At 44.8% G+C, this 27242-nt stretch overlaps 1 protein-coding gene across 3 annotated transcripts; it reads right to left on the bottom strand.

Annotated features, from left to right (window-relative positions):
* Window positions 1-377: 377 nt before the first annotated feature.
* Window positions 378-27242, bottom strand: clip1b (CAP-GLY domain containing linker protein 1b). 3 transcript variants are annotated; one of them, XM_062553623.1, is made up of 22 exons: window positions 27140-27242; window positions 25540-25933; window positions 24661-25178; window positions 24307-24431; window positions 23877-24072; window positions 23153-23350; window positions 22751-22854; window positions 22005-22065; window positions 19269-19373; window positions 18506-18631; window positions 18058-18174; window positions 16119-16176; window positions 15635-15777; window positions 14756-14830; window positions 8701-8807; window positions 5311-5431; window positions 5085-5128; window positions 4399-4459; window positions 3985-4141; window positions 3463-3515; window positions 2945-3057; window positions 378-2323 (listed from the first exon to the last, which is right to left on the bottom strand). In XM_062553623.1, exons 2-22 carry the CDS (start codon window positions 25622-25624, stop codon window positions 2095-2097), a joined length of 2796 nt encoding a protein of 931 aa, XP_062409607.1. In that variant the 5' UTR covers window positions 25625-25933; window positions 27140-27242; the 3' UTR covers window positions 378-2094. The 3 variants fall into 3 exon arrangements, with proteins under 3 accessions (XP_062409607.1, XP_062409608.1, XP_062409609.1); XM_062553624.1 differs by having other exon boundaries at window positions 25540-25723; window positions 27140-27220; XM_062553625.1 differs by lacking the exon at window positions 19269-19373.

The raw sequence follows: 27242 nt of genomic DNA, 5'->3' as shown, positions 1-27242 counted from the left end.
CCTCTTCTGAGAACTCGTTTTGGTTCTTGGTATGATAGTTCTACATTTAACATGGTGTTACCTATTTATTTTTCTTTGCTTTGTTTAATGTGTACAAAATCTGCTTTTAATAGTGAATAAATATGATTTAATAATAATAAACTCTTTTTGTAACTCTTCACTTTAAATGTTTTTGAGTATGTCAAAACACTTTAACACATCCATTTTGTGTACGGTTTTACGTCGTGGTTTTCATGTGTTTCATGTTGAACTAATCCTCATACTTTCTGAAATCTGAAAACAAAACCCAATTCTCTTTCTCCCAATGCCATTATATGAAGCATTAACTCAATGTAGACAAAACAAAATGAAAAAAGCACACTGACTCTGTTTTGCAATATATTACATATATTGAATTAGTACAAGTTAACAGTACATAAAACAGTGCACTACTTAAAGACCATCACAATTGAATGTAGAAAGTCCACAAAGCGTTGTGAATAAATGCTGCTAAAACGAGTGCTGTCAAATAATACCTTCATACAAACAGAATGAGTCTCAAAATATATTTTAAATAATTTCGATGCTATGGCACCCTATGTGCAATTTCCTTCATAAAATGCAGCTGTGTTTTAAAAAAGTTGCAGTATGTGATTTCTGGTGACGTTCATAGGAATGTAATATTGACGACAACAACAACAAAAAATCCCTTTAAAAAAAAAAAAACTCAACAGTTCCTTTCATCTTTTGGAATGCACATGTGTTTGTGTGAAAAAACAAAGTGATGGAGATATTTGGATGAGTCCCTTAAGAAACTGTAACATGCTGTAATTATTTTCAAGAGAGTTAAACTGGCATAATATGTATTAGTATGCAAGGATGAAACAAAGAGGAAATCACATACTACACCTTTGAAATTTAACAAATCTCATTTGTTAACCATATCAAATTTACAGCTTTTCCGTACTATTGACAGATACAATATGATCCAAATTTGTGCTTCAATAACTGGTGTCTTGCAGAGATAACATAACACATAACATGATATCACAAGTATTTTTTACATTTCATATAAAAAGTATAACTTAAATAGTTTTGTAGAATGACCGTTAAAAGGGAGTGCTTCAATGCATATAAGGGATTAAAGTGAGCAGTGCAATACGTTTTTTTTTAATTGGCTGGCGTGGCCTAGTCCGACACTATGGAACCTATTTAGATGCAGCGTGATTTGTTCATTGAAAGATGTCAGTTTTCATGTAGTCTCGTGGGGCCAAGTCTCACGTTGGTACGTTGTGCCAAGAGTGCACATCTGGAGACAACATGTTTGTGTTTTGGTTTTCATGAGTTTTACCTGGGGATGCAATATGACTGGAAGGTATAAGTGATAGAAATCTCTTAAAATGGCAGTGGAGTGACGTCTATCAATCATCATGCTGCTCTCCTCCTGCGCTTTGCTTGTAAAATATCATTTTATGCTGAATGCCAGGAGCGATAAGGCTAACTTTCCTTTTAAAACACACCCGCGATTTGACAAAACCAAGGCATGCATTGACTGTATTCTGTTTAAATCAACTTTGTTTGTTCAGTCTGCTCCGTCACAAGGCATTGGATTGGTTTAGAATGATTTAAATTCACTGAACATACGAATCGTTCTCATCCTCATCTAGACCACATTTTGTCATGGCTGTCCCCGGACTTGTAACAAATGTGTATAAACATGTGTAAACATCTGGCTCCGTGATTCTAGTTTTTTTTTTTCTGTGGCTGATTCATGTGGTACAGGTGCTGTCATGTGTCCGTCAGATTCCACTGGGAAGTCCTAGTAACACACAGTACTGAATTACAGTACAGGACACACCAAAAACATAAATTCCTTTCAGACAAGCAGCATAGCTTCCTGTGCATGTTCAACCTAGGTTGAATAGGAAAGATTACAGGGTTAATCTCTGACCGGGGGTATTTTAGTAAGGAAATAATGACGAGGACGCACACACGCACACACACACATACGTACAAAGAACGTACAAAGACGAATATGAAAGGATCAGAGGGAAACGGAATGTGCAGCGCCTGTTCCCAGGCAGGAATGGTGTACTCTGGATGGAATGTTTGTCTCTAGAAAGTTTGGTCGTCATTGCAGGACTCTGTGGCGTGTCCGAATGCCTCGCAGATGTCGCAGTAGGGTCTCTCTGCCGAGCGCCGGCCATGGTAGGCGGTGTGGGGAGGTGTGTCGGGTGACTGGGCCTGGGTGGGGCAGTCTTCCGTGTCGTGCTGGTCAAAGCAGTCGCAGATGTCACAGAACACCCGAGGAGGTGCTTTCTTCTTGGACTTCCGTTCTCTTAAGCTGCGAGAGCAGGATGAGATTTAGAGACAAGTGTCAATGCGACTAATGCAAGTAGACAGAGGTGAGTTTGTGGACCCCCTGGGTCTTGCGAGCGTACACAGCTTACTATTAATAGTGTCCATGCGAACCAACCTTACTAATGGATTAGAACAGTGTTATCTCTAATTTTCAAGTCTGATGCCTGGCTTGACTTGGAGACAATTATACCAACAAAAGGTATTAGTGAAAGTATACATCGCATGTAAATTAGTTTAACTGGTTCTTCATTATGTCAGGTCCTCATTAGCCATCATTACAGTACAACTGAGACAGAACATAGTTCCAGCACTGAAATCCATTGCTACACGTTTTGTTTATTTGTTTATTTCTTAATTTATTTAGGTTTGCTTGAATATGTTATTCTCCACTTAAATCTCTTTGATCAGTCTAGCACCAATGATTAATATCACCTTAAGCATCCTGTTAAACACCCTCTCACCCATGAAGCCAAATATCAGAGCTACAGTACAAACACTATTGTCTGGTCTCCAAAGGAGAACTTCCTCATCGTCAGACACTCTCAGCAGTTCTGAGTTCACCTGTCAATCAATCCCAACTTCTCCACCTCTAGCGTCAACTCACCCATCGTCTTCATCGTTCCCGTTGAACTCAGCCAAGGCCATCTTCTTCAGCTTCCCTTTAAGATCCTCATTCTTTCGCTGGAGGTCGACGATGACCGAGTTCAGGAAGTTTATCTGTTTTGAAGAGGAGTAGAAGACCAACACAACAAAGAGTAAACTATCACTCACTAGCACAAGTAGGGAACCATTTGATAGCACTAACCAGGGGGGATGCTACATACTGGTGGTAGTTAGTGAGGTTCCCTGTTCACTGTAAAGCACTTTGCGTGCCTTGATTAGTCACTATAAATGCATCTTGGTGTTGTTGTTTTTATTGTAACATCAGAAAGTGAAAGAGCTAAAAATATGTTCTAATAATAGGCTGATGGGTGTCCTAATACTTCTGCACAATGTATTACACAAGCCTACAGTTGTCACAACACTTGGAAAGTAATTTTCTGTATTACCTCAAATGTGTAAAAAAAAGATCACAAACCTGCTGAAAATGTGCAAATCAAGAGTTATGATGCAAGTCCTTACCTGTCCCTCAGCAAACTCTTTCTCCTCCCGTAGCTGGTCAAGGGCGGCATCACCTGCATGAAGTAACACAAGCAAACACTTTCAACAGAGATCAGGGCATATAACCACTAGCACTGCATCAAATGCATTGAGACACTTCTGAATGTGCTGAGGCGCGCTGGGCTGTGCAGAGCTTATTTGCTGGTTACTTTAACAAATTCAAGCTCCCAATTTTGCCTACGGTGTAAACAGGGCTACTGTGACTGCCATTACTGCTCCCTTTGAGATGACAAAATGATATGTGTTTACTGTTGATCTAGGAGGACCAGATAATTTTCCTGACTCATTGTGCACACTATATACCTTTAAGATCAGTAAATGATAAATGCAGATAGGATTTGTGTAATGGTAGTTTGATTACATTCCCTATAGTTTGTTGTTAGTTGCTGGTGGGTACCCTGTAATGTAGACCTTCTGCCCTGGGGGTGTTTTGTCTGACCTCAGGGTGTTTTGTCTGACCTGAGGGTGTTTTGTCTGACCCACCTGAGGGTGTTTTGTCGCCCGCTGCCGTTGGATCTCCTGTGAGCCGCTGCTCCAGGCTGCGGACGCGGTTCTGCAGCTGGGCCTTGTCCTTCTCCAGGGCCTCCACGGCCGTGCGCAGGGTCTCCCCCACGGCACGCTCTCCGCGCAGCAGGGCAATCTGGCACAGGGCAGGAGGGCAGATATATTCCAGTCAGGTCGGAGAGAATTGCACAGTGGAGCTACATCCTCACGAGGTTTAGCTATAGGCAATCTGTGTCAGTAAACTTCATTCTCCTCACACTTGCTTTAGTAAGAAAACCCACTCCTAGTGTGCATTGCACCTATATACTGTAAGTACACAATAATGAAATGAAATTATTCACTCAACATAATTAGACCTTTACATACTGTATGACCTATTGCCAGCAACATTACCTCATTTCTGAGCGTCTCTAACTCTCTGTCCTTGTCCGTCATCAAAGCATTGGAGTTGTCCCTGTAAAAAGAGGAAACGTCTTTTGAAGGAGATGTACAGTACATCTGCCACACATGTGCCTCTTCGGTAACACTTTACTTGAAGGTGTCCACATAAGAGTGACAAGACACTTGATGAACACATGAACACATGAACCCTAACCCTAACCCCAACCCCAACCCCAACTTGTCATGACAAAAACCGAATGACATTTATTGACAGAAGCGTTATTATGTCATAAACATTTATGACTTGTTTATAGTGTTTATGACACGTTCAAGACAGTGTCACTCTCATAGACATATATACATGGTCACTCTTACATGTATGTAGATACCTTCAAAAATCCGCCTCTTCTATAGCGCTATTAGTAAGCAAAATGCACTACTGATGTGTACACATTGGTGGGTTTTATATTTATTTTTCTAAAGCAGAGAACACTATTCTGATTTTTTATTCAAGTTCATTACTCAAATTGTCATTTTGTTATGTAAATCTACATAGATTATTCAAGCTCCAACAGGCAATTGACTGTCTTAAGTAAAATAACGAACCATTCCTATGGATCAAACACGACCCAAGTTGCATAATGCTTATAGTAACCAGCCAGTCACATGAAAAGATGACACCGTAAAACACTTCTTACCTCTCAGAGATCTCCAGCTGGTTGTTGGAGAGCTTATCTTCAATCTAGAAGGACAGACATAGACAAATGTCAACACACTCTAAATATACCGTCCAAACCAAGAGAAGAGAATGCTACACCATCAGCCAAAGGTCCTGGGTCCAGACACCCTGCTGTGATGAAGAGAGTGAAACTGATCCCTACAACTGACAGACATTGTAACAGGGTGTCCTGGTTGCCAAGTTACCTTCTTGTGGGCGTGGCCCTCATGCCGGCTCAGGTCGAGCTCGTGGGCCAGCTTCCCGTTCTCATCCTGGAGCGCCGCCAAGCGCTGGCTCTTCTGATTGGTCGCTAGCTTCAGCTCCTCACTGGGGGAAAGAGAAGACGGTCAGCCGTTCAGACCAATCACAGCATCCCATGAGCTCACTGTGTTCATCATGACTCAATAAGAAAAGCTCTCCTCTAGCAACAATCAACCAGCCTCTCTTAGGTTCCCTTGATAATAAAAGCTCTCTTATAACAATAGACATTCAATTTAAACACCATATGATGAGACTATTAGTGTGTGAATAGTTGAAACAGAAACACAAAACAGCAATGTCAAGTTCACAGATGAGTGAAGGGTTTGCCTATATGGTCCTTGTACTGCAGTACCCTACGGCCTGCAACTTCACATTTGGAATTTCTGATCTTAATACATTCTTTGATCAAGACCATCAGTTTATGGGTAGAGCCTTACATAAAGAAAACATGTGCACATCATCTTAAATGTCCACGCACACACGCGTGCGTGCACACACACACACACACACACACAAACACACACACGATTGCAAGAGCAAGATTAAATGTTGCACGTAACCAAAACAGCACTGCACGACACGTGCCCAATTGGCAAGGGCTCCAGGAAGACTGGCCCAGACTATGATTTAGCAATTAACACACTGGACTGGAGCATGAAGCTGAAAACGACAGCCTTGCTTCGTTTATCCTATTCCTGCTCTATTTATACTCCCTGGCAAGGAAGCCACAGTCTCCCCCAGTTATGAGCCGACTAAAGCTCAATCTGTAAACATGTCAATTCCCACTGCCTTAATCCCCACTCAGTTTACAAACATTTTCACCCTCAAAACATCACTCTGCCTTACGCAGGATACGGCTTCGGAAGCAATCAAAAGAGATGAAGCGCATCCTGGATTTCTGACATGATGATTTTGGCTCTCGTACGTACTGTATCTCTTTCTCCTCATTTGCTTTAAATGAAACCCGATCGAGACTGAGAACGTAACAGCAAAAACAAAAGACAAATGTGATTAGACATGTTTGTAAACGCTGCCGCGGTGACTCAGTGGAGAGACGCTCGTACAGTAGACAGTGTGCCGTCGCCATCCAAACGCCTCGCAGGGCCGACGGCGCGCTTTCCTTCAACTGTGACAAACGCGGCCCTCTATTTTTACCTCCTGCGCCGCTCCGATGCGGAAGTTAATCAGATTCTTCATGCAGCGACGCGTGGCTGGACTGTGTCAAATTCTAACTACAAAATCACTTATCTCTGACAGCCTGAGAGGAAGACAACTCAAGGTCAAGTGTCTGTATTTAGAGAGGCATCTGTATAAACAGACACAAACATACAGTGACAGCATTACTGCCACTGTGTGTGCATCTGAAATTGCAGATAGATATATTCAAATGAAATATTTTGAAAAATGTCAGAGAATTTTAATCAACCGCTTCTGTCTCCGAATGACAACCGATCCAAATCCAAGATCAAAAAGAGCCGTGAGCCAAAAATCAAAAGCGCAGAGAAGACTCTGAAGAACAATCTTCTAGAACAATCCGCAGTGTCACGTCTGGCTCAGTCTGGTTCTCTCAAACTAGTGCAGGTGCCTCTGCCTCACCTGTTAAAAATTCTTTCTCATCAGGAAAGATTCTTCACTTACAGCAACAGAGACCCCTCCACCTTCTAACCTCAGTAGACTGGTTGCTCATTCTACGTTCCCATCTATCTCTCATTAAAAAGTCTACAACTATCTTCAGGAGACACCTGTTTGCTGAATCAATAGAATTCCTTCAGACAAAAAGGTGACAAACTACTTCTTTCTCACAGGTCACACATCTACTTCTCTGAGCACCGGACCTGCCTCAGCCTCACCTGTGTAGACGATTCTGTCTCAACGGGAAAGATGCTCCTCTCAAATCAACAGTCATCCTTCTCCTCTAAAACTCTAGATAGGCTAAACCTTACACACAAAATACACAATCCCCAGACCTCCTCTCCTTTTGTCAGCAGTAGGAATAGCTGCACGCCTCCCTCCCTCCCTCCCTCCTTCCCTCAGCAGCCGAGCCGAGTCGAGCAGCCTCTCACTCCCATGTGACGGGCCCTCAGGCTGAGCGTGAAGGCGGGCAGGACAGGCCAGGCCAGTGATGTAATACTCCCTGGAGATTTCCGAACGTCAGGAGCGAGGCGTCAGAGCAGAGGCAGCCAGAGCTCAGACTGAGCTGAGCTTTGGTTTATTAAAGCTGCCTGCTACACCCAAACAAACACCAGACAGCTCCGCTCCGCTCCGCTACACCCAAACACTAGACAGCGCCGCTCTACTGTGCTACACCCAAAAATACACCTGCCATTCAAGTCTGGAACGGCCAAAAATACACCTGGCTCCCATTCTGTAACGCCCAGGTATCTGTAGTCAATCAACAATTCCAAACATCTGCTCGCTCTGATATCCACAGACACAGTCATCCATACCAGTCTGATGACAAAATGGAAGGTGTATCATCCGCACCTAAACTTTTCTGCACCAAAGCAAATCTGCCTTCTACCTCCAAACAACTCATCCACAGTTTACACATACGCCACTTATATGTTATACCATTTTCCTCCTCCACAGCCATACTGTCTGGAGTGATAGCAGACACCCTTTGATCCCATTACCCCCTCCTCTTGCTCTGCAGGCCACCTGGTGGCGAGCTGCCATGATGCACGCACGGACGCGCAACTCAAGCAGCCCTCGTGTCGGAATCATGAGCCATGCTGATGATGTCCCGTCCACGCAGTGACTCACATGATCTCAAGAGAACACCGAGTGCCACAAACAACACCGATATTATATGGACATGGTGAGGTATGGCTCACTCCACTCTACATCATCAGCTAGGATTATCATCGCCGACAGGATTACAGTCATACAGTGACTGCTTCAATCCTGCATCATTTTCCCCCAACACAACAAGTTGACTCATTCAAGGTGGTGAAGGGTGGTGAAATCAGTTTCCTTTGTTTTGCACATAGCCATTGGGCTATCAGGAAAACATGACCAGCATCCACAACAACAAATAGACAGATTTAGATAAGATTTGTATGGTGTGTGTGTGTGTGTGCGTGTGTGTGTGTGTGTGTGTGTGTGTGTGTGTGTTCATGCCTGCGTGCGTGTTTCTGTGTGTGTGTGTGTGTGTGTGTGTGTGTAGGTGTGTGTGTGTATGTATATGTTCATGCATGCGTGTGTGTGTGTGTGTGTGTGTGTGTGTGTGTGTGTGTGTGTATGTGTATGTATATGTATATGTATATGTTAATGCCTGTGTGTGTGTATGTGAATGGGAGCGAGCTCAGTATAAGAGGGGGGGCAGGCACACTCACATCTCCCGGCTCAGGCTGCCGATGCGATGGCTCTCCACGCTGAGCTTCTCCTGCGAGAGGCTGAGCTCCTGCTGGTACTCACAGTTCTTCTGTTTCAGAGCCTCCAGCTGCCCAGAGAAAGAGAGAGAGAGAGAGATGGAGAGAGAGATAGAGAGAGAGAGAAAGAGGGGGAAAAAGTGAGGGAAAAGAAGAGAAATCAAGAGGCAAATGGGGGAAAGACAGGAAGGGGGAAGCAGCGAGAAAAGGGAAAGAAAGCAGAAGAGGGAGGGACAGAGGGGGGAAAGAGAGGGATGGAGCGGGGGAAACAGATGGGTAGAGGGAGGGAGAGAGGGAGGAAATTGAGGGGTAGAAGGAGGGAGAGAGGGAGGAAAGAGAGGGGTAGAAGGAGAAGTATGACGAGAAAGAAGGAGAATTGGGGGATGACTAAATTAGATGACGTCTCACACAGATCTCACAGAACAGGAAAACACAACACACTTCAAAAGGCTCTCAAAGGACTGAGCCCTAAATAGCAGGCATGTGAGAACAAGCATCTGGGAAAATCTGATTTTGGCATCTAAACTACATTATCTATCTAAATAGAATAACTGTACTTTACAATAATTTCCTTGTGGGCCTATTGGTCTATATTTGGTCAAATTACATTCAGCAATGTCTTTGTTTACTAAATATCTCCCACATGATATCTATTTGATCTAAAAATAGATTTGGCACTTATCGCATACACTACATACACTACCACCAAAATCCCATTTAAAGCCAAAAGCAAATTGACTCACACGTGCAATAAAAAAAATATGTAAACGTGACCTAGATGTCTGTGCAATATGGGGTTCTGTCTGCCCAGTAACCGAATAAACCCCAAATTGAAACACTACTAAACATCCTTCACTATGCTGAATTAACTTAAATAATTACGGAATAAAAAAGAGTGTGTCGTCCAACCTTGTTTTGTAGTCTCATCCAGTGTAACTAATTCTGGTTCTATCCCCGGGTCGATTGTTTTCATTCTGTAGCATTGTGGGTTTTTTTTTTTTACCTGACCTAAAAAATTGGTCACACCAGATGAGACTGACACCACTAACCGTGCTGGTGACTGTACCAGACCGGGGCTCGAGTCAATACTTAATTTCACTGTTGTCCAACTAAACAATTTCAGATCAATTCACATTGAGCCTTCTCCTCTAGCACTCTGGCACGGTTGCAGATTAATTACAAGACCGCTGATATGCTAGATGTGCTCTTAATCAAGTTAGCAGACAACACCGCACAGACAAAACATAAACAAACACAGACACGCAGACACGCGTGCGCACATTCTCATCCTCCGTCTCTTAATCTCCGTTAAATCATGCCTGCTCCAAAAATACCACAAACTGTAACAAGCAGAAATCACAGCGATGCCAAGTACGCATGTTTTTTGTCTACGTGACTGAACACGGCAGCATATGTCTGCATGCATGCATGAGGACATGTGTTACCTGGAGTTGAGAGGTGTAGATGTTACTGGAGAAGCCGTGATGCACTGAGATCAGATCCATGGCCGAGCACACTAAGCACCTAAGTACCACTACCTCACTACAGCAGCACTCTTGCACTGTAGCGGTCAACCACTTTAAATGTTCTACACAGCTACTGACACTGAGTCAGTGTTTCAGTGTTCCAGAATCCACAGCAGCAATGGTACAGTGTGTTGTAAAGAAATCGTCAGCCTCAAAATTCTATGTTCCAAAAAACCTACATACACGGCAGTGGGATGCAACCCCCTCCTCCCCCCCAAAAAAATCTAGAGCTTCAGTTTTCCAGTGTTCTGAAGAGAATTCCTCGGATTTGAAAATCTCCGTATCCTAGTGTTCCACAGCGCTGTTGTGCGAGTGTTCCGGATCTGACAGCTCAGACAGTGCAGCTGTGTTGTGGACCCTGCTTCTCCGATCTCCAGTTGGGACGGAGGAGTGGAGCGGAGTGGAGCGGAGCGGAGCGAGAGGAGCTGAGTGGACAACGGAGCACAGCTTGCTGCTGTCACACACACACAAAGTCACAGTCTAACATGCGTTACGTTAGCAGCCTCCATTATGTAACTGGGCAAGCTCCACCCTCCGTCCGCTGGATTTCTCCTCTGCTCTCCTCTCCTCTCCTCTCCCATCATCCCGCTGTCTCCATCTTCTCCTCTGCGCTCACACTGCTCTCTCTTTTTCCCGCCAATCTCTACGCCACCCTCCTTCCTCCTTTCTCCCTCTCCCGCTTTCTCTTTGTCCTCTGTGAAGCTGTCAACTTCTCCTCTATTTATTTTCACAATTCTCAACTTTTTTCTCTCTCTTTCATCCCCGTCTCTATATTTTCTTTGTTCTTTGTGTCATATCTCTCACCTCTCTCCATCCAGTATCTCTCTCTCTCTCTCTCTCTCTCTCTCTCCATTCAGTATTCCCTCTCTCTTCTCTGAACAGATCATCTGACTAGTGATGGGCCTCACTGGCCTACCTATTGTGATCGAGTCACTGTGCTACCAATATGGAGGTGATGAGAAGCTGGTACTAAAGAGCAGCGGCAGGGGGCTGGGGGGGGAGGTGGGTTGGTTGGGGGCTGGGGCTTGTTGGTAAGTGGGTGAATGAGATGGGGTGGGGGTGAGAGGGTTCTATTTCAGCGTACCGATGTTCTGCTCAGCCATGCAGAAACACCCAGCTGCCTCTGTCCCGATACAAGCATCTCTCTCTCTCTCTCTCTCTCTCACTCTCTCTCTCTCTCTCTCTCTCGGCAAGTGTGTGTTATTATAACCACACGTGCCACGCAACACATGCAGTGACCGCAGCAACATTGCTGTCACCACAACCCCAACGCCCCTTTCAGTCCTTACACACACAAACGCAATCCAACACACCTCCTCCTAGGCCAATACAAACTCCCCACTGGGCTTCACCATCCAGTTCTTCTTCACAGTCACTCTCACACAAACACAAACTCACAGGTGGACTTTCAGGCAAAATGCTCGACTTCAAACAAACCAGAAACCAGTCACCTAAGCTACAGTTCAATGTCTTTAACATTGTTTCTAACAACCGGTCATGTACACTGTTAGTGAAAATTAAATTCAGTTTATGTGAGGATCCAAGCTGTAACTATCATATATCATATCATATATCCATCTTACAGTCAGAAAATAAGACTGCACAGTTAAAATCTAACGAGTCTGCCAGCATACGTTAAGTATCTGCACGCATCACTATTGAGTGCATGCAAAATCATGTGACATTATGTGTGAATGCAAAGGTTGATCTGTCCTACGTCTGTTAGGTCATCACTTGACGTTCTGTCAAATCATTTGCATTATAGTGCATATGCACTCATGGGGGAGGGGCCAGTGGATGACATCACAGTAGCCATTCTTAGAAGGCCCAGTGTTGCTCGAGTGTTATATAACACACACACACACACACACACACACACACACACACAGACCAAATGTCCATGCAATTGGCCATTACATCACATCCACTGGTCATACATACGCTCAAATAAACAACATGTATGCCAACTCACAAGCCTCTCATCCTCTTCTACTGCAGACAAAATATTCTAACTGCATCAGAGCCTTCTTCTGGCAATCAGACACTAATGTCTGCATCAACACAGTTACATAGATGCGTTTAAAAGCAAACTCAACATGAGCAAGTTCCATCCCTCATCTACACATTTGTTTCCTTTAATCACAATATTTGAAGTTTGCATTGCAAAATGTGATGCAAAACTGCAGTAAATTTATCTTATACTAGGCTGGCTGGCTTGTAACAAATCTGCCTTCTTTTTATTATGACAGTAACCTAGGCAATATGTGGCATTTATCAACAAGTTGCTCTGCAATAGCTTTAAACCACCAGCAGAAATTCAAAATGACTACACTCAAGAAAAACAAATATCAAATACTAAAAAATAATCTAAAATGTAATAGAGGTAAAGGACCAAGGAAACAAGCTAAGCTAAAAGCTTAAATAAAATAAAACTGACTACACTCAAGACAAACAAATATCAAATACTAAAAAATAATCTAAAATGTAATAGAGGTAAAGGACCAAGGAAACAAGCTAAGCTAAAAGCTAAAATAAAATAAAACATAAGATTTCCATAAAGAGAGAAAATGAGCAGTGCGTTTGCATGCCCATTGATATGAAAAGTAGCAGAGGCCCGAAAGTTAACATGAAGGTTTCCCAGGCGCCACCGAAGACATTGAGCTGCTGGTGATTTGAATTTTAATAGATCGCACAGCGTGACCTTCTCACAGCATGACCTTCACTGTAACCGAGGACAACAGAGGCCCAGTGACGGAGTGGATATTTCAAATGGCTATACCATAGCAGGCATACACTTGGGAATAAACAAGTCCACTGAAGTGTGATATTTCAAGTAGAACATAGATATATCAAGTAGAACATTAAAGATGATTTTAGAGGAGAGGAGTAAGAACACTCCCTACTGTTCAAACTGATATATTCCATTCAATAGTTTAGGAGGCCGACTAGATGGACACAAATGAGATTGTGGAACACATTAGGGTCTAAAAGCAAAGCAATCAGCACAAAAGACAGGTGTTGGCGCACAGGACAGGTGTCGGGACGCAGGTGTAATGGGTGGCAGGTGCTCTCGGGACAGATGTGATTGGGGAGATAATGGGATACAGGTCACTGCAGATAATGAGACGCAGGTGAGGTGCAGCTCACCACTCTAAATAGGAATTCTGCACTCTGAAAAACATTGACGGGGACAACATGTTGAAGTTTCAATTGTGGATGGTAGAAAGAGAGTTGTAAAAAAGACAAGCTTTTTCTAACCTGTCAAAAACCTGATGAGACACTTTCCTCATGACCAGTAGAAGTCCCCAAATGTCATCCTCAGTTAGTCATTACATATGGACCAAGACTTCCCAAGCCCTAATTATCCTCTAAAAGTTTAAATCACTGGTTAGATCAGATTTCCCCCAGAACATGAATATTAAATGCACACCCATTCCCTTGACATTACATTTTGAAAGCCATACAGGGTGAACTAGGGTACGGATGAGAGCAGTAGCCTCGAACATGTGTTCCTCTCTCCGCAGCCTATAGCTGAGCAGCGCTCCAGCCTGAGCTGGGAGTCGTGATGGTGTCTGAACCCCCCCCCCCCCCCCCCCCAGGCTCCCTCCCCTCGCTCGCTCGCACCCTCTCCATCTGAGACATTACGCAAGCATGTATGCATGAGCTCAGCACATGTGCCCGCACACACGCCAGCCTGCTCTACATGAAGTGCTCCAGGGCAACGCCGCTTTCTCATGCAGTGCTACAGAGGCCCCTCCATTACTTCTGCTGCTGAATGCCACTGCTGAGTGCTCGGAACAGCGTTAACAGACCCATTATATTGACCCGCACATACACTGAAGAGCTCATGTAAAATGATAATTTGAGTCCTGCTGGTACATCTGTTTTGTGAAAATACAGACCTTATACTACTGATATCCACCAGGGTACACAGTTGTAGTTTCTCCTTCAGACTAACTGCTTTCTGTATACAATTATAAACAACCTACTGTATAAGACAGAAATCCACTGATAACAACACAGGATGATGTAGTCACCTAAAATATGCTGTTATCACGTTAAAGGTGGCAACAAACAATAAACACAACCCAGAATGTACAAGTAGGCTGTGCAACAAACAACTCCTATCACACCTTTTGAAAGAGATGATGAAGTCTCTCATAACATAAGCCATTCTGTAGTGATCTACACTATGCTGTTACTGTCCCTGTAGAGGTTCAGCTCACTGCAGCACATGGCCACTGGTGAAGGTCAGGACTCTGACCCACTTAGAGTCCTCCCTGACGTCCCTCCCTCTACTCCCATCCCACTAGGTCAGCTGCGCTAATGTTAGTCATCATGAGTCCACAATAACGCTGAGAAACACTCAGCGACACATTACAAAAACGCTCACTGACGTTACAAAACATTCACTGACACCGCTCGGCCATGGACTGTCTTCCACACTTGAGGACTTCTGCTGGTGTTTGCGTGGGAGAAGCGCAGTTGTTTACCTGTTGCTGCATCTCCTTCTTCTCCCGGGTCACGGTCTCCTGGGCCTGAGAGAGGCTCTTCGCTGACTCGGTCTCCTGTGGGAGACATGACTGTGTTAGCAACGTTCAGGTTTAATGGAGTTCAAAAGGAAGCCATGTCAATGTGCACTTACCAGGACAACGGATTAAATTTTCTCATAGAATGCAAATAAATCATTACTTTCTTTTCAACAGTTTTCAGGTTTAATGCCATCTCACATATCTATCTACGGGGCTCAACTTTTTTGAGAAATGTTGCTGAGCCACCACATAACCAGTTTCATTTACTCTGATTGGATGATCATGATGATTTGCCTAGTGATGATTTAAGTTCTCCAGAAAAGAGAGTGTTGCCTAATATCAACGGCAACATGCCAGAATCACATTAATGAGTAACATTGCCCTGCCACATTGCAGAAAATGTTGTCCCATGTAACATCAGCTTAAGAGATCTACTCTAACTAGACACTCATAGCAACACAATCTCACCCCAAGGGATGCCATGATCTCTTACTGTAAAAGCTTTACACCCCAAATTTGTTCTGAACCCAAAGACCGGAGGTGCATTATAATCCCTTGAACAGAGGTAAACGTTCACATCAAACATGTCTCTGTCTGAACAGATCATTTGAACGACTCCATCCAACTTCAAACATATTCGCAGAGCACTACCTCCTCAAAACTGTGAGTGTTCACTAACGTTCACGGAAAACCAAAGGCAAACAGAAACACTGTTTGCAAACATTCCGTGCAAATTTGTGCAAAACTGTTTGCAAATTTGAACGCACCTCTGCTGTGCCCCCCCCCCCCCCCCCTTCATGGAAGACCCCTGTGTAGGTGAGTGCTGTGTTGTGCGCTCACCTGGGCCTTGTATGTCTGCAGCTGCTCCTCTGCAGCCTGAGCTCTCTCCTGCAGCTGCTTCACCTCCTGCTGGTGCTCCTCTCTCCGCGCCTCCTCCTCTCGATCCCGCCGCTCACGCTCCTCAGTCAGGCTCTGCTCCAACTCTGCACACAAACACACACACACACACACACACATGAACATACACACATAGAAGCACACACATGCACATACAGTACATACACACACACACACACACACATACATGTGTACATACAATTCCCACAAATAAGCATGAAAAACACACAAAACACACCTGAAGTAACACACACACACACACAAACACACACACACACACACACACACACACACAGACACACAGACACAGAAACACACCTAAATAGACACACAACTAGCTTTAGGACCCAGCATGGACAGCAGCCTGAACGAGAGCAGTGTAACCCTCCTCTTGCTCTTCTGCTATGACCCAGAGCAGTTTGCTTACCTTGCATACTCTTGGCAGTCTTCTGGTTTTCTAGGGATGTTTCATCAAGTTTCTCTCTCTGCAGACACAGTCACAGACACAGACACAGATGACAGAGCTGCATCAAAGGACCTCCCATGCACTGGTGCCACCAGCAATTCACACAAATCCACGTCATGCTGAGATAAAAAGCCAAATGATAAAAGCTGTGGGCTCATGTGTGGACTGCTGTGTGAGGGTGTGTGTGTGTGTGTGTGTGTGTGTGTGTGTGTGTGTGTGTGTGTCTGTTTTCTGCCGACCTCAGCTACACTGAAATATATGACACATTCTGCAAATGTTGTCTTTTTTTTGCACAGCAGGCTCTGCTTGAGCAAGAGTCCACTCAACAGCTTGTCCACACACTCATCAATAATATTACCCAGGTGTAAACAGTTCACTGAACTAACACTCTTCACTCAATAAACATCGTACCTCGACCATCTTGAACCATGACCCATTGCTACGTCCACAGAGTTCTGTTCTGCTCTTCTCCTCTTTAAAAGTGACACATCTCTAAAACCCAAACACATCTACTAGCTCTCTACCAGCTGACTCTGGTTGTGTTTAAACAAGAGATGCTGTAATTCTACTCTACGGTCATCCAACACCTCCAGGGCTCTGTGAGCCCACTCTCCAGCCATCCAACTCAAGAGGTTGTAGTGTAACCCCACTCCACTCATAGAACCTCCAGAGCGGTAGATAAAACAGAGTGGCGACACTCCCATAGACCTCCATAGGAAAAAATGGCAGCACTTTTTCCAGGCTATTTCCTCGTTATGGGACTTTTGGATCTATTTACAGCGAATCTCTTGGTCAGTAGTTAATGAGTTACAGTACAGTAATTGATTACACCTTCCAGCATCTAGAAGTACATCCCACCCTCCTGCAATTCAGCCATTCAGCGCAGGTTTTTTGGAACTTTTGATCGCGTGGCGGCGACATCAAAGCGTGTCGCAACTCTCTCTCTCTATGGCTCTGAGCACCTCGCTTCTACCAAACTGTGGTCCACAACGGATGGTAAGCGTTCCACAAAATCATACCTGGAGTGTCTCTTATGCACCCACTATTCATAAGTGTTCAATTTCGCCTAACCCCCCCCCAAAAAAACAAAAAAACACTTACCTTAAGTATCTTTAATCATAACCCACAGATGAGTTTAGTGATGCTGAAAACTATTCTACTCACTGCTCATCACTCACTCACTCCCTCTCTATAACACCCAAATGCACTTGTTCTAACACTTCAGCTGGTCCAGTGTCAAACTCGTTCTAACCCATCAGCTGGTCCTGTGTTTAACTGGTTCTAACCCATCAGCTGGTCCTGTGTCAGACTGGTTCTAACTAATCAGCTGGTCCAGTGTTGGACTTGTTCTAACACTTCAGCTGGTCCTGTGTCAGACTCAGACTCGTTCTAACACTTCAGCTGGTTCTGTGTCAGACAGGTTCTAACCCATCAGCTGGTCCTGTGTGGGACTCGTTCTAACCCATCAGCTGGTCCTGTGTTTAACTGGTTCTAACCCATCAGCTGGTCCTGTGTTTAACTGGTTCTAACACTTCAGCTGGTCCTGTGTTTAACTGGTTCTAACCCATCAGCTGGTCCTGTGTTTAACTGGTTCTAACACTTCAGCTGGTCCAGTGTGGGACTCGGTCTAACACTTCAGCTGGTCCTGTGTTTAACTGGTTCTAACCCATCAGCTGGTCCTGTGTTTAACTGGTTCTAACCCATCAGCTGGTCCTGTGTGGGACTCGTTCTAACCCATCAGCTGGTCCTGTGTTTAACTGGTTCTAACCCATCAGCTGGTCCTGTGTGGGACTCGTTCTAACCCATCAGCTGGTCCTGTGTGGGACTCGTTCTAACCCATCAGCTGGTCCTGTGTTTAACTGGTTCTAACCCATCAGCGGGTCCAGTGTGGGTCTCGTACCAGGCTGCTGAGCTGTTCCTGCAGGGTGGTCCTCTCCTGCTCCGTGGAGCCGAGTCTCTGCAGGAGGGACGTCACCTCCTTCTGTTTCCCCTCCAGCTCGCACGACAGCTCCTTCACCTGCAGGCCACAGTGGGGCAGGAACGCATCAGTGGAGAAGCCAATGGGTTCATTTTGTTTCAGTGAAGAAGAGAAGGACAAGACAGAGGAAGAGGGCAAAGAGAGATAGGAACAGAGGGAGGAGGAGGAGAACAAGGGAGTGGAAGAGGACAAGACAGAGAGATAGAGGGCATATATAGTAAGAGGGGGAGGAGGAAGACAAAGAGAGACAGTAGGAGGAGGATGAGGAGGAATTGGCGGAGGAGAAGGATGAGGAAAAGGAGGACAGGTGAGAGGAAGGAGACAAAAAGAGACGAGGAAGAGGCGGCGCACCGGGCCAGTATGCGCTCACCTTTTTGTCCTGAGCTGGTGGGGAGTCTGGGTCCCCGGCGGCGTGTGCGGCCGCCAGCCTCTGCTGCAGGTCGGTCACTTCCTGCTGCAGCTCCATGATGCGCGAGCGCTCCGACACGGTGGCCAACTGCGGACGTGACAGACCACACACTCAGCACGCATGCTCGAAACACGCCGAATTCCCCAGACGGTCAACAACAACAGCATACTGTCCTCACGGAGCATGTGAGATGTCTAGCCATACCCTAGGTCAGCTGTTTTTCATCAATTACTTCCCCATTATAGTTTCAAAATTGTTCTGTTAAGTAAATTAAAGAGCATTACTTTTAGAACCGCCAGTTTCCATCTGTGTCTATTTCTAGATGAACTTAACAAACTAGATTTCCCTCCACTAATTAAGAATCACCTTCGTTTGTACACAGTGTCTTTGTGAATTTAAGAATTCCAAAATGGAAATGTCATATTTACTATAAAAAAAAAATGGAACTGATGGAATTGTTGCATGACAAATTACACAGCAAAAACACCATCCACATGGTCTTGTGACTTCATCATCAGAGAGCCATCATCAGATATGATATTATTCTCTCTTGCCATAATTGAAGCTTTGGTGACCTACCTCAGCTTTTTTTATTGCCCTAAAACTGGGCCCCTTTCACACCCCACCACTGAGTCACGGAGAGAGAGAGAGTGACCCCTACGTGTGTCCAGCCACCTCCCCCGTCCCGCACGGCCCCCCGATCACACCTCAGGTATCCATTTACCCTAGTGTCTTCTAACTCTCTCTGGAGTTTGTCAGCTTTGGTCTTTTCAAAGAGCAGGCTCTGTTCGAGTTCCTTTATGTGGGCATGCTCCAGTTTGGTCTGCGTCTGTTAGTCAGAAAAAAAGAGAAAGAAAGAAAGGAAAGACAGAGAAGAAGAAGGAAGGAAGAGGAAGAGAGACGACACCAGCGCCGCTGTCACATGCAAGCTCAATGCCAAGGAGGAGGAGACACATGGTGGCCTTGACATCACCCTCTGCTCATGAATGGGGACAAAGAAGGCAGTGGCACAGGCAGGCGAGAGGGAGAGAGCGAGAGCGAGAGAGAGAGAGAGAGAGGGAGAGAGCGGGATGGAGGGCGCCAGGCGGAGGGCAGGGCAGGGCCAAGCTTAGCAAGGCTCCCAGAGGGCAGAGGGGTGGAGAAGCAAAAAATGAAGTGAGATGGAGGACCGACCCGGAAGTCTGAACTCATGTCTACAGGAGAGAGGAAGATGGAGGAGCGGAGATGAGAGCCACACAGGTCCAGTCGAATGACCACATAAAGGAACAAATGAACGGATGAACGTGCCATGAATGGATGGGTCAAGAATCAAGGATGAAGAATCAAATGAATGGGTGAAATAATGAAGAAACAAATGCATGAATGAATGCATGAATGAATGAATGAATGAATGAATGAATGAATGAATGCATGAATGCATGAATGCATGAATGAATGAATGAATGAATGAATCAAAGAGCATTACACAGCAGCTATAACAGCATTGTTTTCATTATTAGATCACTCAAATATCTGCTTAGAAGGCAAGTGTTACAGTAAGAGGATAAATGCAGTTATACACAAAGAGCTCTTTTATAAAGTATAGAAGTATAAAAAGCTGCCAGGTGGGGAAGAAAGAAGTTGGGACAGCAAGGCAGTGTACGGCAGGGGGATCCCCAAATCAGGTAAAAGAGGGACCCTGAAAAGTGTCCCCCTCGCATTAAGAACAAAGGTTCATTTTTTTCAATGAGATGAAGTGTTGCTTTCAACGTCTTTTTCAACTCTTCAGTATTGGTGAGCAAGTAATGTTTTTCTTAAACAGACATTCGTCATGGAGACGACAGGAAAGAAGGGCAGTACTGACAGTATGGTTTGAGATCTACAGTGCTGGCCGAAAGAGCCTTAGCAATGAACCCATCTGAAGAGAAGACAAGGAGACAAGGTGATGGGAAGAGCACTGGCAACAGAGGGTTCATAGAACCCCACCCCCCCATACATTGCTATTATTGGGCTGAATAGTTCAAGGTAATCCTCTCCTGTGGTCTGACCCCAGATAGCCTTTCTCTGATTTTGTGGTGTACATGTATCTCAAGAGATCCAATTAGTATATGCAGAAATTTAGCTACTCATGTTTACTTACGAAACTCACTTATACTTACTAATGTGTAAAAATCTAAACACCCACACTGACGTTCCAGTTTTAAAATCCAATGGATATAATGTACTTAGGCTTTTACGCAGTACCCCTCAGCCCCGTCGTGTGCATGAATACAGATGACTGACAGATACGTTTATTTGTGTGTTTATCACATTAGCACCACAGAGCACTCAGCACAGTATCCACTCCAGGGCACAGGCTGGCTTTCAGACGGCTATCTGATACCACATCTGATGTCTGGCCAGCCAGAAATGGGCTATGCTGCTGCTCACACTTAAGCACATGTTATGCAGCAACTGGAAAAGTTATTGGCGTGCCTGGCGGATGTAGGAGGGAGAGTAAATCTCCACGGCAGCCATAGATCAAACTCTGTCATGCTGCGGGGCCGGTGCATGCTGCATCAAGGGCACAAGCACATTAGAGGCTTTTATGCGAATGGTTTGACAGCGAGCGGTGGCGAGGCGACGCCCAGGGCGGAGGGAGGGTTTCCTGATACGACTGGACAGTTTGTCGTTCGTTCTGTTCCAGGGTCATTTTGCCCTAAACATACAGCCATGGGAGTAGGGGAGAGAGCAGCGCAAAGGGCCGGGAGGAGGACATTCCTAACCGGCCGAGTCAGTGTCTCCATCTGAATCCAATTAAATGCACATTTAACACACTGGAGACACTGTGGATAGACAGATAGGCAGCTGCAGGCAGCAGTCAAAGCAGGGGACAGATGCAACACTGGCTCAGAGACAGCCATGCACTCAGGAGGATACCAGCATCTGAGGCTGACTGGGGATCACTGGAGAAGAGTCACTGCTTGCATGAAACGAATGAGGATTTCTTGTACTTGATAATATTGCCTTTTTGTTTTGCTTTCTAATCTTGCTTATCTCTGGCATGTTTTGTTTGGTTTTAATCTCAGTGTTGGTGTTAGTTGGCTATTTGGTATTCGAAAAAATATCTGGGCACATATAGTTCTGTGAAAGCCAATGACATTTATGATGATATTACCATTCTTTATCTTATTTTTTCTTTCAGTTTTTTATTTCCTTTCATCTATTTCTAACCCTACACACATTGGTTACCTTTCCTATGCTCCCACTGCTACTGCTGCAATGGCAAGCTCACGTAAGATATGAAGACTAGCCTTAAAAATCACATGCAGCATTGAAGACTTCAATCTGGCCTCAAGCTTGTTCTTTCATGGTTGCTTGTATGCAGTGCAACATCAACTTGCAAAAACTGCAGTGTGTGGAATATTTTGCATCACATTTTACAATCTGGGATGCTGATATGACAGAATATGTCTGTGTGAAGGTATGAATATTCATTTACCTCAAGGTCACCTTTGGTAATGCAATCTTCTTCTACACGGAACTGAAGGTCTTCAACTCTCCTAGTAGATAAAACAAGGAGACAATGACTTTCTTCAACATGATTTTCCCCTGGCCCTATAAGTACAACCCTAAAATAAGGTAAATCTCACTATAGGACCAGCTGCCATTAGGAACCTGAAGGAATTATATTTACATGTATTTATTTAGCAGAAACTTTTGTCCACAGGAGTGGAATATACTACTCTCCCAATCAGGGTGTATGTCATAAACAAATGCTTTTACTGTTCACGAACTGTGTGTTGTTAAAACTCTTGTTTCTTATCTTTGAACACTGTGCACGCCATGCCTCAGTAATTAGAAACTAACCACTGCTCTGAATTTGCTCATAGGGCTTACACATACAGTACAGTCCAGTGGGCCAATCCTTTAATCCTGCAAACATAAATCTCCTTTTCCACATACTGAGAATATTGGCAAGGTTGTGTGACACACCACCACAAATATTACGACACAGGTCTGGGTTGAAAAAAATAAAATAAAATAAAATAAAATTATGCATGACATTATGCTTTAAATGAAATCATGCTTCAAATCCCTAAAACACTTCATAACTGCCTCCTGAATTCAAAAGTATGTGCTAAGCAGGGTCCTCTCCTGAGTTTCAATACTCTACTCTGTATTCTGTCGTTCTTCAAGCCGACTGAGAAATGACGATGAGGATCTGACATCCTGTGTCAGTCTCACCTCTTCTCCTCCTCCAGCTGGTTGAGGAGCTCTACTTTATCCCGGTCTGCAGTCTCCACCATCCTCCTCAGCTGGTCCATCTTAGCCTCCATCTCAAACGCATACTGAAACAGGGGGACACAAGACACAGAAAAAGGGGGGAAAGCCACAGGCAAACAAACAGAGAGGAAAGATTAAGTAAACTTGTTACAAGAATAAACCATTTATATTCATATCTAGCATGATTTATTATCTATAGCTTAGCATTATTTATTCATGAACAACACAATGAATAGTAGTATGAACATAATAATACTATAATGTCACGCCTATTACATTCTGGTGCTTACTGTACACAGTAGCCCTACATGTGGCACATCTGCAATACATCAGATGTTAGGTGATAAATGACGAGACACGGACCTGTTTCTGGCCCTGCACGAGGAGAGCCAACTCCTGCTGCACCTCCCCAGCGTGGCTCGTTGCCTTGGCGACCTCGTTCCTCTCGAGGTCACGCTCGGCCAGCAGCTGCTCGATGTGCTGCTGCTTCTCCTTCAAGGCCTCCTGCAGCGCCGTGGTGCCCGAAATCTTACGCGCATACCGCGCCGACGTCTCCGTCAGCTGTGGGAAGAACACACACACGCACATGCACACACTGTACGTAAAACGTTTGTAAAACATTGACAATACAGCACACAATTTACCCCAAAGACACAATTTCCAAAAAGCCTGTGATTGGCTTTGTGCGTGTACGTCACTGAACTCCAAACACCAGAGAAGCAACAGAACAGATAGTGCTTTTATATTCATACATCGGAGTGTATGGATATGCCTATCTGTGTATATGTGTACATGTGTGTGTGCTTATCTGTATATATGTGTGCACATGTGTGTATGTGTATCTCTGTCTGCTCTACTCCACTCTGTAGAGGAGTTGAGTAAACTGAGAGAGTGAATTTGTGTGTGTGTGTGTGTGTGTGTGTGTGTGTGTGTGTGTGTGTGTGTGTGTGTATGTACTATGTACTGTATGTGTATGTGTATGTGTGTGCGTGTGAACTATGTGTGTGTATGTGTATGTGTGTGTGTGTGTGTGTGTGTGTGTGTGTGAACTGTGTGTGAACTACACTGTGTGTGCATGCTCTCTCACCAGGCCGGCTCTGCTGGGCTTGCCCCCGGTGGAGGAGGCGAGGGAGCTCAGGGAGCTGGCGGAGGAGCCGCTGGGGCTGCGGCGGAGCCCCGCCCTCCTGCTCATGCTCTTGGACAGGCTGGTGCACGGGAAGCCGATGCGCGTCACCTTGTGTGTGGGCGCAAACAGCCCGTACCGGGGCTGGCACTGGAAGTATCTGCCGCAAGAAGACAAAAGGAATACCATTTAAAAAAACCGAATCGTGTCTGACGACGAGGTCTCAAACAAATTGGTGTGTGAAACTCTCAAACAAAGTATGATGGCATGGTGCTCATATCTGACTTGTAAACACTGGTGTTAATGGTGTGAAAAAAGACACAGGCTGTATATGTGACACAGATATTATTCCTGTGTATTATGTGTGTGTGTGTGTGTGTGCTTCTCTCGTCACCTGCTTCCAGCTACAGCACCATCATTCTTCCCCAGTGGTTCGTCCAGCTCTACACCACACCAGTCACCCTTAGCAAACTCCGTCTCACCCAGGAAACGCACCACACCTGCTTTAGTTCCACCCACCTAAATCAACAATGTCTCTATTGGTAATACGTACTAACATAATTAACATTAATCATGCCATAATTATAGTTATGTGTTCTACTGTATAAATAATGAAATGATATTGTTTCATGCATTTTTAAAAGAGCATGTTATACATTTTCATAAGAGAAAACGTAATGAAAAGTATCACATGTTATCTGCATGCAACCATTGAAATTCTCCTTTTTCGAAGGTTCAGTCAGCTCACCAGAACTCTATCCCCCATCTTCAGTACTCGTTTGGCCTTGGTGGAGTCTGTCTCAGACAGATTGGAGACTGACCCGCTTGCTTTCAAGCCAGCCTTCACCCCGGAGGCAGGTGCAGCAGGGGTGGCAGGGGTGGCAGGGGTGGCAGGGGTGGCGGGAGTGGCACTGCCAGCAGGGGCAGCAGGGGCAGCCTGCTTGGGTGTCGCCGGGGCACCGTTGGCATCTGGCTCTGCCACTTGCGTGCGGGACAGCTTGGAGGGGCGGGTGAAGATCCCGCGTTGGTCCTCGCACTGGAAGTAGCGCACGCCGGCCACCGAGCCATCGTTCTTGCCGATGGGCTCGTCCAGAACGATGCCCGCCCACTGGCCGGGCGCAAACTGGGTTCCTCCGACAAACTGCACATAGCCCGCCTTGTTACCGTTCACCCAGACGCGCTCACCAACGCGGAAGTCAGTGACTGCCGGGGAGTCCTGGGGGGCAGGTGAGCCACCGGTGGCAGGGGGGACCGGCTTAGATCCCACTGACAACCAGAACACAATGACGTGAGTTTAGGGAAATGAATACCATGGAGACAAGAGAAAACAATAACATTATGTATATAAATAATTGCTTGTGCCAGATATACATCTTATCATTTATTTGTGCATCCCCTGGAAGCCTTATAGAATCCATATAATGTATTTTCAACACTCTGCAATTTTTTGTCAATGAGCACCTCTAGTAAGGTCATTACCCCAAACTCAGTACACACAATAATCACATTTTCCATTTGGTTCCGGCATCTTACAGAAAACCACATCTCTGCCATAAGTCATGTCATAAGGTCAAGTTTTACTCTAATTTGCTTTTTAAAAGGGAATGTGAGGGTGTGGCGGTCTCACCAGAGGAGGGTGAAGTCTTGGCAGGGGGGCCCGGTCTGCTGATCTTGGAGGGGGGTTTGAGGCCGCTGGGCTTTCCTGTGCTCATTTCTCCGAGTGTGTGCCCCTCACACCTGAAGCTACACTAACCAGTCCCCAGCATCCACCTGCACCGACTAATCCTGTCCGCAGAAAATCTGTGACTAAGCTATCCAACACATACAAATATGTACCTTAGATATTAACCCACTCCTTACACATGAAATGGTGCTGCTGCCTCACCTACTCCTGACAAAAGAATGGTCTGCAGCAAGTCACCCAGGCCTAAACATATAACTCCAAATTCTGAAACTGATCTCCCGAGTCCCCACAACCTATAGAATGTTCTTTCCCATTCAGTCGTCTGGATATGATTCACCTACAGGCATGACAAATGTGGGGGGGGAAATGTAACAAGGACACAATTACTCCATTGTTCTGATTATTGTCTCGTGTGATTTGATACAAATTTAATGAGATACTCTTCATGCTCATCTTATCTGTGTTACCAGGTCAAAGAATGTGAGTTAACATAGGGCACTAACAAAGGCATTGGAATCCAGCTATTTCCACATCTCGGGGTGGACATTTTTTCACGAACGTACGCACCAAATAATTCAAATGCATTTAAGGTGCGACAGAAGGGGCGTCGTAATATTTTGATAGTTTGAAGACAGACGTCATGCACAGTGTGGGGATTTGTAGGTGAACTGAACAGTGAAAACAAGCTGGTTCTCAAGGGGCGTCTGAGGTGGAACTTGCAGTCTGGCTAGGAGTCGGTTAGGTCTGAAATATTTTGCCATTAGTGCTGATTAACAGTTAAGTAAAACATAATCTAAACGATGAGTTAACGAGGAAAGGAACAACATCCTTAATTTTCACATTACACGTATCAGATAAACATACACGCACAACAGGCTTCTTCAATACATAGCTGACTGCGTAGCTAACCAAAGTGCCCAAAACAAGATTCTTGCAGTAGATAACTGAGGCTTAGCTAGCTAATACATTCTGGTTACGATGTAATAGTTAACCAGCAGGTACCAACTTTGACAGATGAAGGAAACAACACAATGGTGAGATTATTTACATGTCCCTAACACAAAGCACCTGCTGATCGCATGTTAGATCAATAAATTCAAATGAGGTGTTGTGCATTATCAAGCTGGCTAACCAGCGTGCCACTAACTATTGCCAGAGGATATTTCTCTAACGTTAGCGCAGGTTAGCAGTTCAGCTAACTGGTTAGCTACCTATGATAAAAACCTCGGTGTTTTTATTTCCATAAATTGACATTAACAGGCAAAACTTGTTTATTGTTGTCTAAACATTTGAAAGCTTACATTCAAATGCATCGGGCTTGCCTGATTTATTGGTGCAAAAGGCTGTTGGATGACGTTCATCTGCTCAGAAGAAATGATTCCAAGGAAATCTCTACAGCTAGCTACAGATAACTACAATGTATTCTTGATAACACGCCCGCGTTACACAAACAGAGTTAACAGAAACAAAGGAGAAGTACGGTAAGGTATACCAGGCAATTGTGTTAAGAAAAAGCCTCCACATACGAGGTCTGATGACTTACCGTTGCAATATCCAGTACCATTAACAACACCCACACAAAACTCAGTAAGTCCCGTTAGTTCTTCGGTGGACTGTTCTGTCAGTGAGGATATGGTGACGTAATG

This window comes from Sardina pilchardus, chromosome 14 (genome assembly GCF_963854185.1).
Source record: "Sardina pilchardus chromosome 14, fSarPil1.1, whole genome shotgun sequence".
Classification (NCBI taxonomy): domain Eukaryota; kingdom Metazoa; phylum Chordata; class Actinopteri; order Clupeiformes; family Clupeidae; genus Sardina; species Sardina pilchardus.
Note: the sequence above shows the minus strand (reverse complement) of the source record. Positions and strands in the feature narration are given on the sequence as shown.